Genomic DNA, 19446 nt, shown 5'->3' on the forward strand with positions numbered 1-19446 from the left:
CAGCGCCCGGCTCCCTGCGTCTCCACCTGTCCTCGGGCTCAGCGGCGTCCGGTTCTGGGTGGGCGCTGCCCCCGGAGTGGGCCGCGGGGCTACGCGCCCCGCCTGCCCCCCTGCGCCTACCCTCTGCTGCCCTCCCTGCTCCGCCCCCCCAGGCCCGAGGCTCCCGCGCCTCACTCCCCCAGCTCCAGCCCCGGAGCTGTCCGCGCCGCGGTGCTGAAAGAAGCCGCGCGGCGGCGGGGCGGGGTTCGCTGGGCGGGGGCAACTTCTCCCGACCGGACGGGGCAGGGGCGGGGCCCTGACTCCTAGGGGGCGGAGCTGGGCAGAAGTGCTGCATCCGGGAATGGGTCGGGGCTCCTCTCCCGAGCTTCTTTCTGCTCCTGTCCCACTGGCCAGTGGCCTCATCCCCTATCGGACCCTTGCCCGCTACCGTAGGGCGGTCCATACCTTGCCGGGCCGGGTCTTTTAGGTGGAGGGTGAGGAGAAGGGGAGCAGTTGTTAGAGGCCTCAGGTGGTCTTTTGCTGACTGTTTCTTTCACGGTTAAACAACCCTTAATCCCAGTGTGGCCCAGTGGGTTAAAGCCTCTGCCTTCGGCTTGGGTCATGATCCCCGGGGTCCTGGGATCAAGCCCCACATCCGGCTCTCTGCTCAGCGGGGGGCCTGCTTCCCCCTCTCTCTCTGCCTGCCTCTTTGCCTACTTGTGATCTCTGTCAAATAAATAAATGAAATCTTAAACAAACAAACAACAACAACAACAAAACAACCCTTAATCCACCCTTGCCGAGTTTGCCCTCCAGCTGAATCCCAGCGCAACATGCAGAGCTCCTAAGTGGCAAGCTCAACACGGCCCTGGCCCTGGGAACATGGGTAGGAGTACATATGGAGGTATACAAGAAATATACAATAAGGTATCTTCTTCAGAGGCCTGAGAGCTCTTAGCCTACCTGCACTGCTTGTGTTGGGGGGGGCAGATTTAAAGCCACCTATTAGCAAGTGACCACTGATAAAAATGTCTGAGTACTGACTGAAAATAATACACTAGCAGAGCAGATGGGGATGGGGTGAGGTTTATTGAAATAGGCTTCTTGGAGAGGAGGGAGAGATGATCACTGTTCACTGAGCACATCAGTGGCTGGTCTTGGAGCTTTGCAGAGGGTCCAATGAACAGTTTTGAGTCAGGCCTTGGAAGGCAAGCATTCAAATGGGGCATGCACCTTAGGCAAAGGCCAGTGGTGGAAGCAGTGCCAAGGGGCTCAGCTGGGGCATGGGAGAGGTGAAGTTTGGACAAAAGGGGAATTGATAAAGACCCTCGGATGCCATTTTGAACATCTAGATTTAATTGATGGACAAGCAAGTTCTTAGGCAGTTAGACACGAAGGAAATATTCCAGTGAAAGAAACTTTACAATGGTGGGTGGGGGAGAGAGGATGGACAAGGAGGCTCAGTGAGGTTTCTGCTGGAGTCCAGATGAGAGGCTTGGAGTCCTGGGCTGGGTGTGCCTTTGCCACGCAGAGCCACAATGCCGGATGGGGGCCTGGCTGGCCACTGTGGCTGGGGAATGGGAAGGCTGCAAGTGTGGCCTCCTAGGGGGGCAGAGATGTCCTGGCTGCCCCTTATTTGGGGGTGCAGGCTGGCTGTGGAGGAAAAGTGGGGCTGTTTTTCGTGGACTCAGAGCAGGATGCTGAGCTTTGAGGGGGGACTTGGGCAGTGGGATACTCATTCATTCACTTTCAAACATTTTCCAAGTCTCCACCATGTTCTATGGCCTTTGCTGGCTAAAGATATTATGCAGGGGCACACTCCTGATGGGTGTCCTGTCCTTACAGAGCTACCAGCTAGTAATGGGGACAAATAAGGACATTACACCACAGCAAAGTAAAAGCAGTGACAGAAACATCAAATAAGAGTGCTATGGAGCCTGCAGGCAGAGCAGGGATTTCTTGGGTTTAGCTAGAACTCAGGAAGACTTCTTGAAACCTGGGGCAGAGGTAGGATCCATGGAGATCTCAGCCCAGTCCCTCTTGTTCCCTGAACCCTTGACATCTGGATTCAGATCCTTAACCTAGACAGAGCCAGTCCCATCTTTTCACTACGCTCCCACCAACTCAACCGTAGCCCTACTGCCTGTCTCTGCGGTTACTGGTTATGAGGCTACTTGCCTCAAGACTCCCCTAATCTCTGACAGGCACTGATTTTCACCCTTGGAGCCTCATTCCCAACTCAGTGAGCCTACATGTATTGGATATGGCATCCCTGTGGTGGGCAGACCCAGGCCAGAAAGAAAGGGCTAGAAGAGGAAGGAGCAGAGGCTCTCTCTTTTCAAGCTTGTCCCAGACTACTCATTTCCCAAATGCCCTCCTACAGCTCTCTTCATCCCGTTTTCCCCTCCCCCACTGAGCCTGGAAAGGTGCTGTTTGCCCTGTGCTCCGTCCCCAGGGCAACAGGCCAGGCAGCAGGTGTGTGTGTGTTGAACAAGGCCATCTCTGGAGCGGAGTGGCTGGAGATGAGCTTTGTTTAAATATTAAAGAAGTCAATCATTAATCAAGCCTGGCTTGGTGCCCAGCTCCCCACTGTCTCCATTTGGGAGCTGGGACTGGGCTAGGGAGGGCCATGTTGCATCTCACGCAGCTGGCAAACAGCTTTTGGGGCTGGATTATGCAGCCCAACACAGGGTAGGCCAGGGGATCAGCAGAAAAATGTGCGAGGTAGCCCACGGAGCACAGTGCTCATGAACGGGCACTAGCAATTTGTACAGAATGTCTGGTTCTACTTGACTATGTTTTATAAGAGGATTGAAGCAGTGTCCTGTTTCTAGCCAGAGAGGACATTCCTTGGGTATGTCCTGGCCCAGCCTCACAGGCTGTGGGAAGAACAGTTTGGGGCATGAATTGGGGTGAGGAATGGGATTGGAATGCCATAGTCACTGGGTCGCTAAAACCATGGTTCCTGAGGCCTCCCTAGGGGATGGAGGTTGGTCTGGAAGCCAGAGCATACACGAAATCACACAAGTCAGTAGCCTGCGCACATACATGAGTTCCAGACACACAGTTACGAACCCCCATGTACCCAGATCGGCCACAGCTGCACCCAACTGCAGCTGGACACTATGCATTGCATTCAAGCGGTCTCCTCCCCAGCCCCTCAGCCCTCTCTGCCTTGACTGCCCTCCTCTTGCCCTCCAGCCTCACCAGTCGTACTGGTGTCTAGTCCCAGCTCCACCATTCAGCTCTCATCCACGGAGGCTTCCTGTAGTGCTGTGTGAAAATCCGAATGATCAGGCAGATTGAGCACAGCGTCAGGACCAGGCAGATGCCCAGCAGGATCCACTGTCTTCTGGCAGCTAGGCGGGGTGCCATGGCTACACCCAGGAAGTAGGCCTTGGGCTGTTTCTCGGGGGCACCGGAGTCCCGTGAACCAGTGTCCTGGGCGTTGGTGTCCTGGGACAGTGACCTTTTTTCCCGGAAGTACAACCTGCAGGCCAGCAGTAGGGCCAGCAGGAACATGAACAAGCTGAGGGCCAGCAACACCCACTGCCCAAATTTGGCCTGGTCAGGGTCCAGCTCCAGACTCAGAAACGTCACCTTGTCTGTGTCTTTTTCTGTGGAAGACATGGGAGTCTTGTAGAGCTGGCAGAAGGAGGGAAAGAGCCCTGGGGTGCCCCAAGGAAATCAGAGTACCTGACTGCCACTGGCCTCCTCCCTCAGCCTCAGGCACCTACCTTCCAAGCCACACGTGAGGGCACTGCCCTGGAAGGAGGGTGAGAAAGAGGAATAGAAGGGAGAGGAGGAGGAGATGGGCATAGATAGGGCTACATCCCTATGGTGCCCAGTGGTGGCTCTGTGCAAGGGTCAGGAGGAAAGAAGCCCATCCTATGCTCAACCGGGCCTTCTAGCTGAATAGTGTGCAGGAAAGCAACTGAGCCAGTGGCTGGGCTGAGGGCTGCGGTCTTGGCCAAGGCTGCATCAGGTGCAGACTGGGCCATGTAGCAACAGGGCTGTTACTTGTTCAAGCCAGGTCGTAGATAGGTTAGGGGTTAAAGCTGGGTTGGGGTGGGGCCTGGCCCAGGGCAGTCTGGGGTAGGGCTTGGGGCTGTACCAGAGCTAGCACTAAGGTCACGATCAAACCTTCAAAGGTACAGCTGAAGTCTGGCCAGCCCAGGATCTCCCCATGGCGCACATTCTCGGTGACCAGCCAGTTTAGCAGGGGCTTGAAGTAGGTCATGAGGGCTCTTACGGACACTTCGGGCTGGCCGGTTATCTTCTGCAGAACTTCTGGCCAGGGCTTGCTGGAGCCTAACTTTAGGGTGTCTCTGGAAGATCGGATACAGCTGTGAGACTGTGTGGGAGCATCAGCTGGTGCTGCTGGGACCCTTTCGTGTGCCCCCACCCTGGCCTCAAAAGGTTTTGCTAGCCAGGCTCTTCCCACAGTGCTCAGCGCCAGGGATAGAATCACAAGCTCTGAAATAAGACTGACCTGCCTTTGAACTCTGTGGGGCTTCGGGCCAGTGACTTAACCTTCCTGAGTCTCAGAGTCCATATTCACAAAATGGAGATAACAGTACTACCTTCTAGGGTTGGCCCGATGATTAAATCATAGTAGGCAGGCGATAAACGTTAGGGGCTTCTTATTATTATGTGATGAACATTATTCTCCTGGACTCAGAGAGGCATAAAGTCTTGAGACACTGTTTCCCATGAGGTGCTTTATGTCAGTGGGGGAGGGGCCTTTCCGGTTGTAGGGAGTGTTTGGGAGGATTAGGGAGATGGCCAGCGTGGGATGTGCTCTATGCATTGCCTGAGGCACTGCCTTAATGTCAGCTGTCACCCAGCACACCCGGTGTTTGGTGGCAGGGGGAACAGCCTGAGGCTTGGTGGGGGCACAGTGTTTTGCAGAAGCCAGGGTTCCAGGCTGTTCCCACTAGGGCCCCCTGCAGAGGCAGTGGGGGGCATAGGTTGATCCTTCTTAATCTGTGTCCACGTTCTGACCAGGAGAGAAAGGGGCTCTAGAGGCCCACAAGTCAGGACTGTGGAGTCTAGACTAACGGGACCCACGTTCAAGACTCAGCAGTGCTATTAATGGGCCGTATAACCTCAGGCAATCAACTCAGCTCCTCTTAGCCTCAGTTTCTCCGTCAGGAAAATGGGTCCCATTAATACCCACCTTTCACCGTGGTGCAGACTAAGCCACATCATGGTGGTAGCATGCACACGCTTGTATGCATTGCTTCATAAACAGCAGAGAAAGAATGAGAGGGAAACTAAATGTTAGTGGATCTTTGACAGAAACCACCAGGGGAAAATGTAGTTAAGATCTGAGAGAAATGCAGGGAAAAAGTCATCAAGATTAAAAGAAAAGCAAAACAAAACCCCACAACTAAATTTAGGTAAGAGGATTTTATCAGATGCGGGTCCTGGGAGAAAGGAAGGACCTGATGAGAGAAAAGTTTGACCACTGAAAGTCTGCCCACTTAGAAACAGTGGAACAAGAGGTTTGACCCAAGCCTGGCTCACAGCCAGCGTGGCCGGCACCTGAGACTTGCAAAGGTTGTAACTGGAACCCTCAACTCCAAGGTGGCTACAAGGTGTCCCATGGACAAGGTCAGGCCTACCACGGCGGCCAGATGAGCCAAAGGCTTTGGGAACTTGGATCAAATCCCCTTCAACTCTCCATTCCCAGCAGAACCAACCCAGAGCAATCACATATAGGAAGATGAGTCAAATTCTAAGATATATTAAAAAAGCAGCCAAGAATCTTGCCCTCCCCCTTCTCCTCTGCAAGCACTCACCCCCCACACCCAACCTATATTCCACTCTGCTCTGTGTCATTTCTCCAAAGCTCAGGACATCCTCCTTTCCCAGAGCCCTCTCCTCTGACCTCTGCCCAGAAGACAGCATTCAAAGTCCTAAACCTGGAACTTGGGGTCTTCCCTGGCATCCAGGGGTCTGGATAGCCACATGTGAGGATGCGAGAGCAATGACCAGTGTTGACAGGCAGGTGCTTTGGTGCCATGTCAGATGCTGGGAGCCTCATGTGCCCTAAGGGTGGTGGTAGGAGAGGGTGTGGTGGGAATGACTGAGGTCAGATGTCCCACCCATCACGTGGTGAAGGCTCAGAGTTAAACATGAGTTGATGTATAGAAAACAGATATCACTATTTCTTGCACTTCTGCTTTTGGGGACAGAGATCCCTTCCTTGTCCCCTGGCGGGACCTCCTCACCCTCTCTGCATGTTCACCAAAGCCCTTTCCTACCGCACCAGCACCTTTCTTGTAGTGTGGTCATTATCCTGTGGCCCATTGCCCCCTGCTGGACACAGGGCAGGCTGATTGGCACGTGCACAAGTAAATGTTTGCTGAATGAATAAATGATGGGAGGCCAGAGACATGAATGCAGAGAGCAGAGAGGCCCCTAATGTTCCACACGTTCAGAAAAGCTCCAACACGGGCCATTGGCTATCATAAACCCCTGTAGTGTGGAAAGAAGGAAAAGCAAACAGACCAGGTTGACGCTCAGCCTGCAAGGCGCAGCCCTCCCTGGGAGCAAAGCCAGGGGAACAGTCCCGCAGCTCCAACCGTCCTAGTGGTTCCTGACAAACCCCATGGTGGAATCAAAATATGCTCATTAAATTTCTGAAGGATACTAAATTATGTGGCTATGTTAATCCTCTGGGAGACAGGAATAAAACTCAAGATGACCTTGACCAATCAGGGAAATGGACCCCCTGAAAAGGGTTGAAAATTAGTGGGGAGAAGACCACGTGAGTGGGTGGGCTCTGCATCTCGGGTGGTGGGAGCACTGACCTTGGAGCCAGCGGACCGAAGTCTAACCTCACCAGACCTGGACCCCTTGATTGGTGGAAGCAACCGTGTGAATGAGAATGCGTTCTGGAGTCAGTTCGGGACTCAAAGCCTGATTTTGCCACTTGCTAGATGAGTGATGGGCAAGCGTATTTTCTCTCTTAGCTTTGTTTCATTATTTATGAAATGTGGCTAATCATATCCACTCTGCAGGTTCCGACCCGCTCACTTGAGACCTCATAGGAGCGCTCCTCAAAGAGCCCAGCCTCTACTAGCAAATGCTCCCCGCCATAGGGTCGGCCCCCCACCCTCCTCCAGGTTTGCTTCAGGGCTAAAACCACCTCTGCAGAGGCAGGAATAGAAAGGATGGCTGGATCCCAATTGCAGGAAGAAAAGATTGTGGGTAAGGAGTCAAAGTGGACCACACGCTGACCAGCGCATCCCAAAGGCTGGTGTGAAAGCGACCGGTGTCAGCATGGGAGCTGCATCCAGGCACCTCCAGGAAGAGGTGGGAAGAGCCATGTGCACCCGAGGGTGCCTCAATGCTGCCAAGGGTAAGAAAGGATGAAGGGGGTCGGATGGAAGTCTGAATGCCGAGGACAGACTCCAGTGTGACTTCCCATCGGGGACAGTTTGATTTATTGGCATGTGTGTGTGTGTGAGCATGCGCATGTGGGGAACCACGAGCACAGGTGAGCGAGGGAGTGTGTAGTAGTGAGTGTGTGCAAGCTTGTGTGTGAGAAGGTGTGAGTGTGTGGGTATGAGAATGACTGTGAATATGAGTGTGTGTGTGTGTGTGTGTGTGTGTGTGAGCAGCAGAGGCCAGAGAGTGCATCTGAGCATGAGGGGCTACACACAAGGAAATGGGCTTTGATTATTGTCGGAGAGACTGCAGTCTGACACAAGGAAGAACTTCCCCTCCACTCTAAGGTCCATGAGGCCTGGTCGAGGTACCCAGGTGGCCTGGTGAGGACAGGGGGCCAGGGGCTAAGCGTCCAGGCAGGGGCAGGGGGAGCTGAGAACAAACCAGGGAAGAGAGCACTCACTCCAGGAGCTTCCCAGCCATCTTGGAGTTAGAGATGTCACAGCGGTGCAGGGGGCCCACATGACCCGAGGCCTTGCACAGCGCTTCGTGGAACTGGAACTGGAGCACGAGGCTGAGGAAGTACCTGGGTAGAGGAACGGGAGGGCAGGCTGGGGAGCTGGTGGCAGGGGTGGGAAGCCCAGAGCCATTTGGAGGCCGGCCGCTCTGATGGGCAGGGGCCCGAGGGCTCTGCCAGGGCCAGTCTTTCTGGGTGGAGGCTCCTTCGGCAAGGGCCCACCTCAGCCAGGGGCTCTCCTCCTTAGCCTTCTGAACCAGCCCTTGCCTCCTTCTTCCCTGCCCTCCTCTTGGGGACAGTAGAAATGGTTTAGAACCTTCCCAACAGCTCTGCCCTCCATGCAGGATCTGATCTAAAAGCCCAAATTATCCCAGGGTGGGCTGTGCAACCCAACAGACAGGTGGGTATGTGGGGGGGACATTTGGATCCAGGGCCTTCCTGGGAATCCTCAGCCCAGTTCCCAAGCCCCACTCCCAACCCCCAACTCCCAGAGCTGCCTCTGCTGGCAGGCCCAGACCGTTACCGTATGTAGGGCATGCTGGCAGAGATGTGGAACTTGGCACCGGGATCAAAGTCATCCTCTGTCCGAGGGATGGGGGGGCACAGGCCCTGGTACTTCAACCTGCCAGGGAGAATGGGGGGCCGGTACCACCCAGCTGGGTTCTCAGAGCCTCTTCCTTTAGAAGTATTTGCACAGTTACCAAAAGTGGACTTGGCTGACCTAGGACATTTCATGCATTTTTATAGATTAAATAAATGAGTTGAAAACACAGGGGATTGGGAATCAGCGTCAAATGGTAATAGTGGTTAACACTGACTTCCTCTGCGGAGGAACCGTGCTAAGCTCTTCACACAGACTCACTCGACACTATCATGGTTCTGGAGACTTGGGAGGGAATGGGCTTTGCAAGGTCTTGCTTATAATCCTAATGGTGAAGACGATTAGAGACCAATCAACAAGGTCGTCTCATCTGGCAAGAACAGCCAAGAAGAAAACGGACCAGCATCTCTGTGGCATAGAGCTGTTATCATTCCCAGTTTACAGATCAGGAGACCAAAGTGTAGAGGTCAAGGAACTGGTGAGGTCACAGAACTAGTCACTGGCAGATCCCATTAACCCTCTGGGCTGTGTGACTGTGGGAAAGTTACTGTCACTGAGTCTTGTTGCAAAGTGTTGTCTAAGATGGGGGTAAAATGATCCATCCCTGGGATGAGACAAAGTCTATGCAAAGTTCTCATTGTTTATTGGCTCACTGGTTGCCTCTGAGGCATGCTCTGCCGTCGACAGACAGTGGGGTGGTATCTCTCCCGGTTGACAGAGCCTTCCTTGTTCAGGCCCAGGAACTTGCCACCTCTCTCCCTGTGCCCCTGGATTCCCCTGCTGGTGGTGGTAGGTGCAGCTGACCCAGGAAGGGAAAGGTTCCCTGTGGGTAAGCCCAGATGGCTAGTGGGGTTTGCCCTTGGAGGAGTACAAGGTCAAGACTCTGCCAACCTCACTAGTGAGTCTGGGGCCTGAATTCGGCGGGGGGCGAGGGGGAGGGCTAGGAGGGAGAGTGGACAAAGAGAGGAGCACCCAGCTTTGCCACCCTGGGGTGCCGTGGGACCATGGGCTGCTCACACATTCTGCTCCTGCGAATGACCCTGGGACGTTGCACAGGATCAAAGAAACAGAAGGGCCTCCTGCAGAGCTGGCAGCCCCTTCATGGTCACCCTAAACCACGCTGTGCCTGGCAGACTTGAGCAGGTCATACTGAGGCCTGGTGGAGATGGGGTGCCCTGGCCATTCATTCTCCCATCAGACAGCCAGTGGTCGGTGAGGAGACGTACCGTGGATGCCCCTTGCTCAAGCGGGGTGCTGCCTGACTGCTAGCGGGCTCTTTCAGCAGCCAGTTCTGACCTTGGACATGCCTAAGGATGCTAAACCAGAGGCAGGTATGTGTGTGTGTGTGTGCGTGTGCGTGTGCAGTGGCTGGGTTGGGGCCTGCGCAGAAGATCATAGAGAGGACACGGCATGGGCAGTATCCATGAGGCTGACCTGGAAGCCCGGCCCACCAGGGGCAGAGGGGGCGGAGAGCCCAGGGCGGCCATCCTCTCCCCACCTGAGGTTCCACCACTCCTGGTTGTAGACGTCCTTGCGGATGGTGCCATCAAAGACCTTCCAGCGGAACAGGTCCATCAGGTAGGCGAAAGGGATCAAAGCGATCTTCTCTAGGGCAATGCCCATCAGGAAATTGACCTCCTCCTCTGGGGAAGAGGGTGCAGTTAGGAGGTGGCTCCTGGCTCACCTTCCCTTCAGCTTTTCCCAGAGAGCCCAGGGGGCAGCCTCAGGCTTGGTGGCCCTGCTATGGTTCTCTTGGTCCCCATCACCTGAGTCCTGGTGCTGGTGGCTGAGCAGGCCTCTGTTGAGCAGGTGCTTGTGGGAGGAGGCCGAGAGGGTGATCATGGACCCCACGGCCTCTTCAAAGGCTGGGTTGGCGCCTGCGCGGAAGATCATAGAGAGGTTCTTGTACTGCAGGAAGTACTGGATATGGCCCATCTGGTGGAAGATGGAGAGCAGGTCTTCTATGGTCACCTCGGTGCACTTCTTTATCCTAGGGTTAAAGGGCAGGGGTCAAGGAGCACGGGGAGGCCCTGGGACAAGGGGAGATCTCTGGATTCAGACTCCACGGAGGGACTGGGGCAGTCGGGCTGGAGATCATCAGGGCCTTGGGTACTGTTGCTTCTCACTCTGGGTACCCCTCACCCACGTTACCAGCTCACATCCTCCTCTGCCTCCGGGCTCCAGCCCTGCTCACACACCTCCTGACGCACCTCCTCAGACCAGTGGACGAAGGAGGAGCCGGTGGAGGGGAAGAAGGGTGAGAGAGGGGCGGGAGGGTGGTGCTGGCGCAGGGTGAGACCTGAAGTCCTTGCCGTTGTAAAAGTCCCAGGCGGAGGCGTGGCACTCCACCTCCCGTCCGTCAGCTGGCCTTTCCATCATGGATTTTTTCCAGAAGCTGGGAGGGGTGGAAAGCAGCCCCAGGGAGGTGAAGAACTTATCCGCCTCTTCGAACATTTTGGAGGGCTTCCAGTGCTGTGGGGAAGAGGGGCTGCGTGGGGCCCTGCCCGGGGAGCAGGGGGGGATATGGGGGATGGGGGAGTGGGGCAGCGCCAGCAGGGGCAGAGGGAGGACCAGTACTAACCTGGCTTTTCATGTTCTTTGTGATATCCTCAGGGGGCTTCTTTGGGAAGGGTAGGACCAGGTCTAAGATGTTGACCCAGGACTGAGCCCACATGTTCCCTGGAAGGGGCGTGCAGGGGCTCAGAGGAGTCCGGGGAATGCCCCTCTCTTTGCTGGGGGCCAGCCTGGAGGCCCGCTCTGCCCACCCCACTCTGCTACCAGCAAGGGCTTTACCCAGCAGGTGAGCGGGGATGGGCCCCCTCGGGTCGATAAGCTCGGGCCCGTAGTAGCGGTGCAGGGCCCGGCGCACGTAGGCGTGCAGGTTCAAGTACAGTGGCTGCAGCTCCTCGTAGAGCTGCTCCAGGTCCTGCTCCAGCGTGTCAGACTCATACTTGGACCGCCACAAGGCCCCCATGTCTGTGTAACCTAGGACAGGAGAGGGGGAGCTCAGATGCACTCACCACCCACCCTTCCTGCAGCGCCGGCCTGGCAGGCAGGAGACCCCGGGCACTTTCTGGGGAAGCCGTTTGACCTCCCTGTTCCTCAGGCTCTTCATCTGCCAAATGGGAAATGTGCTTCCCAAGGTCAAGTTCAGACTGGATGAGATCAGGGGTGGAAAAGCACTTGGCAAAGTACACACTCCATGCTCCTACCGTGCCTGGTTGGATAGGACCCAGTGAGGCCCTGGTCCTCAGGCCCACCTCGAACCCCACCTGTCCAAGCCCTAAGACCACCTGGCTCCTCTCACATCCTCCCATTGTGGGGCCTAGGCGGCTCTTCCACTTCTTGCTTGCCTTCTTTCAGGCCTTGGGGAAGTGTCCTGAGGCCTTCTCTTCCCCTTCTCTCTGGGCACTTGTCCAGAGATGTGCATTTGCACAAATCTTGTCTGTCCCCCGATCGTAGGCCCTGCCTAGGAGGATGGGCATCTTCTGTCTTTTCACCCACAAATCTTTAGAACCGCTCCAGGGCCTGGCACACAGTAGGTGCTCAAGCGATATCTGTAGACTAATGGTGGTAAATGAAACCCCTTTGCTTCCCCCAGCTGCAGGGCTCAGGGTCCCCATCTCCAGGTCCTACTATTGCCCTTATCCCCTGCAGAATCTGCTTTGCCCTTCCCACCGAGGCCTGCGCCCTGTGCCATCTGCGCAGACTGGGCTGGCCGGGGTTGGGGGGGGTGGGGGCCTCACCATTGAGCTTTGCAGCCTTGTTGCTGAGCTGCACGTAGCGGTCAAAGGTCAGGCGGAGCTGACGACCCACAGCATCCCGCCAGCCCTGCCAGGCCCACAGCAGCTCCTTCTGGTCCCGGGAGGTGGCCATGACTTCTTGGAGGTCTATGCCAGGGGAAAAAGGAGCCAAGGTGGGACCCGCCCACTCCTGCCTGCCTCCTGCCCTCTCCTGCCTCAGCAGACCACCCCTCCCCCCGCCACACCCTCCAACAAGTGAGTGCAGCTGGGGCATGGAGGGTGGGGGCTAGGCTTGTGGAAGGGGCCCATGCTGGAGACTCTGGGGTTAGACTGGAATGAGGCTTGAGGGCTCACCAGGCTCCAGGGGCAGGCAGGGTCCCTCATTCAGGCACACCTGGGCCATGCTGTATGTCGTCTCCATGTAGGCCAGAAGCTGGTTGTACTGGGGTGGGGCAGGTGTCACCTAGAGCAGGCCTGCACCCGTGGGCCCACCCCCAGCACTAGCCCCACCAGCTGGGAGGGGCAGGCCTGTCTGAGGCATCTTCCCGCCAGCCTCTGTTTCTCTCCTCCCACCCTCCACCACCCAGGAAACTCTAGCCCTGCCCATCCCCCTCCCCCTCCTGCCCAGGCAGTCTGGCTTCCCTCCCGGCCAGCCCACCCACCCCTGGGGTGGGGAGCATGTGCCTGGAGACCTGGGGGCTCCGTCCATCACCTCCCGGAGCTCGTCCTGGGGCAGGGCCGCCTTGTCTATGGTCTGCAGCTTACTCAGCATGCGCTTCACAGCCGGGTCCTGGAACCTGGAGGTCTTAAACAGGTGGGCCCGGGTGCCAAAGTACAGCATGTGCCGGGACCTCTCTGAGTCCTTGTGCAGCTGGAATGAGGGTCACCATATTTACCATGGGAAATTGGGGGAGGGAGGAAGGGCCCCACATTGAACTCCAGGGTCACAGTCCTCCCAACCTCCTCCCAAAGCCTACTTTAAGGGGTCACAATCACTGGAAATTCGCTAAGAGGGAGAAGGGGAGGAGCCTGGGTCCTTAAAAGCAAGGAGGTGATATTTATAAGGGGAAAGAAACCAGAGATTCTGGCCCAGGGAGCTTCTCGGGCCAGCAAGAGGCCCAGAGCTTGCAGCCTGCTTTGACATGTACTTTGGGGATTCCCTCCTTCCTCTAGCTCTGGACAGGGGCCAGAAGGTATGATTCCCCCAATCCCCCCAGATCCCTGAGAAGAGCAAGGGGAGAAGGGGCTGGAGTTGAGGTGGTACCACACCATCTCCTCCCGATTTTTCTTGGTGATGTTGGTAACATAGTTCCACGTGGCCTCCATGAACTGGTTCCACACAACCTGGGCGGTCTGTTCATAAAACTGCAGGAACGCCTTTGCCACGGTCTCATTGTAGAACTTGTCTGCGGAGAAGGAGGTGGGCATCATGATGTCCTGGGAGGGGCCTGCCCCTAACTGGTCCCCTTGTCTGGTCCCCGGTTCCTTCAGGTCCCAGCCCCACCTAAGCTCTGATCATCCTCGGTCCTGAGCCAAGGCAAGAGCTGCCCATAACAGAAGAGCACAAATAGGGAAGGTCCATGGCAAGTCCATCTTGTGCCCATGGCCAAGAGAACAGCAGAGCTGGGTGAGGCTGTGGGCCAATCGCAGTCCAGCTCCATATTGTGACATCAGGAGCTGAAGGGTTAGCCATGGAATGTCAGAACTGGAAAACCTCCACCCACCTTCTGGTCCAACTGTTCCCATTTTACAGGTGAGGAGACTGAGGTCAAGCCACATGACCTGGTTCACACAGCTACGAGTGGCAGAGCCAAGAAGAGAACCAGGGCTCTTGATTTTTAGGCCAAAGCTTATTTTGGTCCACTTGGTCACTTTTCCTTGGCATTGGAACCACCCTTGGACCTTGGCCGGGGATTGGTGAGACCCCTGCCCTCCGCAGGCTGGCATTACCTCTGAGAAGGTGGATAGAAAGATGAATGGGTGAGTGAATGGTTAGAAGTATGGAAGTGATGTCTCTGGGTCTCTGGAATCTGGAAGCCCAGTTGTCTCTCCCTGTTCTTTTGACCTAACCTCTTATGTTCTCGTTTTTGGCCTCCTTCTCTCTTATGGGATGTGTGATCATCCCTCAGGCGACGCAGGACCCTTCCTCCCCTCCCCTTGTCCTTAAATCTGTTTCCCCAGGGATAGCCTCATGCTATGAGTTTGCAGTCAGGAAGAAGCACAGAGGGCAGAGGGCTGTGAGGGCTCTGGGGAATGAGTGGTTGGCACCTTCCACTCAAGATGCATGTCCCTGAGTACCTGAGCCTGCTTGGAACACCAGCTGGCAAGACCCCAGCTCTCTGCTGGCCTGGTGACTCCCCACTAGCCTGACACACTTAGCGTGTGGGAGATGAGCCCATCTATCTCCCTTTGGGATTTTTTGCTCAGATTTGCTTTCCTCCACACTCACATGCCTTCGACCCTATGTTCCTTTCACTCCCCCTTCTCAGCCCAGGTGTACCCACAATCTCCCAGGTGCTTCACCTCTTCGCCTGAGCCGACATCCCCCAGAAAAACTGACCAAATAACCCTCCAGATATGATGCTATGATCAAAATTATTTAAAACACCAGGAAAGAAAAAAATCAGTGACACTTTTGGGTAAGCTGGCTGACTGAGTTCTGCTTCAAGCATATAGACATGCTTGATAAAATACAGAATTTTGTGGTCGTTAACGATAGTCATCGTGATGTACCTTACGTTTCCCGGGACTTATTTATATTATCACCAGTAGCTGATGCCTTTTGCCCACCTTTACCCATTTTGCCGACCCTCCCACCCCCACTTCTGGCAACCACGAATCTGTTCTCTATGTCTATGGGCTCAGTTTTTTACCACCTTTTCATTATCCATTCACCTGTCATTAGACACGTAGGTTGTTTCCGTGTCTTGGTTATTGTAAGTTGTGTTGCGATGAACACAGGAGTGCAGATAACTTTTCAAGACAGGGATTTCATTTTCTTCGTATAAATACCCAGAAATGAAATTGCTGGGTCATATAGTGTTCTATTTTTGACTTTTTGAGGAAGCGCTATACCGTTGTCTATAGTGGCTGCCAATTCACATTCCCACCAACAGCGCACAAGGGTTCCCTTTTCTCCCCATCCTTGCCCGCACCTGTTATTTCTTTTTGATAACAGCCCTTCTACCAGGCATGAGGTGCTAATTGTGGTCCTGATCTGCATTTCCCTGATGTTTAGTAATGTTGGCCACCATTTCTTGCACCTGTTGGCCATCTGTATTTTGTCTTTGGAAAAATATCTATCCAGTTCCTCTGCTCATTTTTTAATTGGTTTGTTTTGAGTTGTAAGAGTTCTTTATATATTTCAGCTATTAATCCCTTATCAGATACGTAATTTGCAAGTATTTGCTCCCGCTCTGTAGGTTGCCTTTTCATTTTGCTGATGATTGACTTTGTTGTGTAAGAGCTTTTTAGTCTGATGTCATCCCACCTGTTGATTTTTACTTTTGTTATCTTTGTTTTTTGTGTCAAATCCAAAAAAAATCCTTGGCAAGACCAATGTCTAGGAGCTCACCACCTATGTTTTCATAGGAGTTCTATGCCTTCTGGCCTCATGCTTGTTTCTTTAATGCATTTTCAGTTGACTTTTTCGCATGATGTAAGATAGGGCCCCAGTTTCATTCTTTTGCATGTGGCTGTCCAGCTTCCCCAACACCATTTATTGAAGAAACTATCCTTTCCCCAGTGCATATTCCTGGCTGTTTTGTCATAAATATGTTGACCATATATAAGTGGGTTTATTTGGGGGCTCTCTATTCTGTTCCATTGATCTATATGTCTGTTTTTATGCTGGTTCCATACTGTTTTGAATACAATGACTTTGGTACATAGTTTGAAGATAGGAAGTGTGATGCCTCCCGTTTTATTCTTCTTTCTCAAGATTGCTTTGGCTATTTGGGCTTAAAAATAGTGTTGGTTTTTTTTTAAGATTTTATTCATTTATTTGAGAGAGAGCGCGCGAGCACAGAGGGAGAATGAGATGGAGAGGTAGACTCCCCAATGAGAAGAGAGCCCCATGTGGGTCTCAGTCCCAAGACCCTGAGTTCACAACCTGAGCTGAGGGCAGAAGCCTAACTGACTGAGCCACCCAGGTACCCCCAACATAGTGCTTTTTAAAATGCAAATTACAGAGCTGAGATGGGAAGCAAGAAAGGGAACTGTTCAGATGCTGGGGAGACAAAGAGGGTTCATGCCACAGTGAGTGGGGGCCGAATGGGAAATCTGAGTACATCCGTGTTCAAAGCGCTGCAGCATGGCGGCCTGCAGGGGGAGAACTGATCCTCCGTTGAGCTGAGAGCTGGCAGATGGCTTCCTTTCTAAGGGGGTCCTACAAGAAGCAACCATGAACCTGACCCTGGGAACATCTTTACAACACATGCACATGCTGTGCGCATGTGACCCTGAAGAAGAATATTCCCACTGAAACTGGCTCATAGGTCAAGATGACCAAGAGAAAGGACAGTGCTGTGAGGGTCATTGGTGCTCACCAGTCTCCTCTGAGTACTTTTCCAGGTGCTAGGGACTCTTTGAGAGCTTTTAGTATAGGCATCCTCGTAAAAAACATATGAGGTATGTACTGTGATCAACACTTCCACTTTAGAGATGAGGAAACGGAGGCACAGAGAGGTTGAGGAACTTGCTCACAGTCACACAGCTGGCGAAAAGTGGAGGTGGGACTCAAATCCCCATGCTCTGGCTCCAGAGCCTTTGCTAAATGACAGACACACCTGGGGAAGGACGGGTCTTGGAGCAATCTGGAAAGGACTTAAAATACAGATCTTTACACCATATGGAAAAAGTAAATGAAACTGGATTAAAGACCTAAACATAAGAGCTAAGATCATGAAACTCTTTCAAGAAATTACCCGGGAAAGGCTTCCTGACATTCGATTTGTCAGTGCTGTCTTGGCTAGGACCCCAAAAACACAGACAGCAATGACAACGAAAACCGAACTGGACTTCATCAATTTAAAAAACCTTTGCACATCAAAGGATGTTAACAACAGAGCACAAAGACAACCCACAGAAAGGGAGAAAGTGTTCATAAATCATACATCTGGTAAGTGATTCAGATCTGGAATATATAAAGAACTCCCAAACTGGACAATTAAAAAAAAAAACAAAAAACTCAATTCAGCGGGGGGCAAAGGACTTGAATAGACATCTCTCTAAAGAGGAGGTATAAACAGATAATAAGCACTTGAAAAGATACTATTATTAATTATTAGGGAAATACAAATCAAAACCAGGAGATACTGCTAGGATGATTATTACCAAACTACCCAGAAAACCTCATCTGTTGGCCAACACATGGAAAAACTGGAAGCCTTGCGCATTGCCGCTGGGAATATAAAATAGTGCAGCCACCGTGAAAAGTAGTGTGGTGGCTCCTTAAAAAATTATAGGATTACCATATGATCAAGCAATCGCAATATGGGGCCCACATTCAAAAGAATTGGAAGCAGGGACTTGAAAAATATGGTGGTGATGGTTGCAGGACAGTATGAATGTCCTCAGTGCCCCTGAACTCGCGCTTAAAGACAGAATGGTATAGTGTATGGTACGTACATTTTACCATGACTTAAAAAAAATACAGATCTTAAAGTGATAAAAGAATCCATGAATATAATGAAGATAATGAAGATAATCCATGAAGATAAAAGAATCCATAGAATCCATGAAGCAAGAATGGGCTTTTGTGAACACACAGGAGATTTGAAGGAGAGATGCGAAAATGAAAAAAAGAGTTATGACATCGGAACCACATAAATCCCTTCGGGCAGGAGAAGCCACAGATCGAAATGCAGAACCGGAGCCTTCGAAGACATGACTGGGGAATCCCCTGGAACGCAGGACAGAGAAAGAGATGAGAACTACGAGCAAGGATTTGGGAGACACAGAGGGCAAAAGAGAAAGCTCTGAGCAGCATCTGGTAGGAGTCCCCGGAGAGGAGCCTGGATAGGAAGGGAAGAGTGACATTCAAAGAGATGATGCCCTCGTTTCCAGAACTGAAGGAAGCGGAGTCCCCAAGTGAACAAGCTCATTGCACTCTAGGGAAGTCAATGGCGCAGAAACCACAGAAAGTTCCTGGAAGGCACCGGAGGGAAATGTGGGCACTCAGCTGTCTCCAGCAAGCTGCTCTGGACCTTTCCCTCCACCTGTCTAGTGAGGGGCTGATCTCTGCTTGACTTTCCTGCTCTCACAGCCCGTGACTGGGGGAGGTGATGTATTCATTATCAAGAGAGGGAACTCTATACAGAAAGTTGCATATTATCTCACCTAATCTTCGCAGCAACCATAGGAGGATTTGCAAGAACTGTTTCATAGGCTCAGAAAATAGAACTCTCCAGGTTACATAGGTCGTAATTACAGAGGCAGGATTTGACTTGGACATAATCCAAAGCCACCGGATTCACTTATATTAGAGCCAACGTGGGACAAGAGGGGGTTTGAGAGATCAGAGAAACTGTCCAGCAACTATGCTCATCTTTGGCCCTCGTACGTAAGAGCTGGTCACGGAGGAGTGATCAGCCATCAGACATTAGCAGGTACAACACAGAGAAGGGCTCAGACTTCAGGGCCACTGGTAGAAAATGCCAGAATGACCTCTCTTTCTGCTGTCACCCCCTACCCTTCCTCTGCCTTCTTCCAGGTAGACCCAAGGAGGCAGCAACAGAAATCTAAGCAATTTTAGTATTTCTAAAGGTGCAGGGGATAAAGCTGGTCAGGCTGACCCCAATGTTAAGTTTCTTTGTCTTCAGTCTGTGGCTCAGAACTCCGGGTGTTAAGTGCTGGTGCCCTCAGGCTGTTCTACCAGCTGCCACAGGCAGAGGGACCCCCCCCCCCCCCCCCCCCCCCCGCTTTCACAAAGATAGGAAACTGGGTGTTGTGACAATGATCTTTGTCTGGCAGAGGGGCAGCTTTTGAAACACCGGGCTGGGGAGGAGAGTAATTAAAAAGTCATTGGTGGTAGAAGGCTTGGAACTAGTTAGAGGATGTGTTTATAAATTCCATTGTCCTAAGTAATCATAAACTTCTACCCTCTTGCATATCCAAAATACCTCAACTCCACATCCTGCTCGGTGGAACAGGCCCCTAGGACCTAGTCTGTGCACAACACACACACACACACACACACACACACACAC

At 53.1% G+C, this 19446-nt stretch overlaps 1 protein-coding gene across 1 annotated transcript; it reads right to left on the reverse strand.

Moving 5' to 3' along the window:
• Positions 1-3201: 3201 nt before the first annotated feature.
• Positions 3202-13831, reverse strand: LOC111158167 (angiotensin I converting enzyme). The gene is given in 13 exon segments (XM_022520065.1): positions 3202-3596; positions 4123-4307; positions 7841-7963; positions 8418-8516; positions 9994-10485; positions 10795-10967; positions 11077-11174; positions 11289-11480; positions 12242-12385; positions 12593-12680; positions 12951-13109; positions 13508-13658; positions 13758-13831. Coding segments are annotated over 13 exon segments (2373 nt in total).
• Between the last annotated feature and the right edge of the window lie 5615 nt (positions 13832-19446).

The sequence above is a fragment of the Enhydra lutris genome, unplaced genomic scaffold (assembly GCF_002288905.1).
Source record: "Enhydra lutris kenyoni isolate GAN:26980312 unplaced genomic scaffold, ASM228890v2 scaffoldscaffold57, whole genome shotgun sequence".
Taxonomy (NCBI): Eukaryota; Metazoa; Chordata; class Mammalia; order Carnivora; family Mustelidae; genus Enhydra; species Enhydra lutris.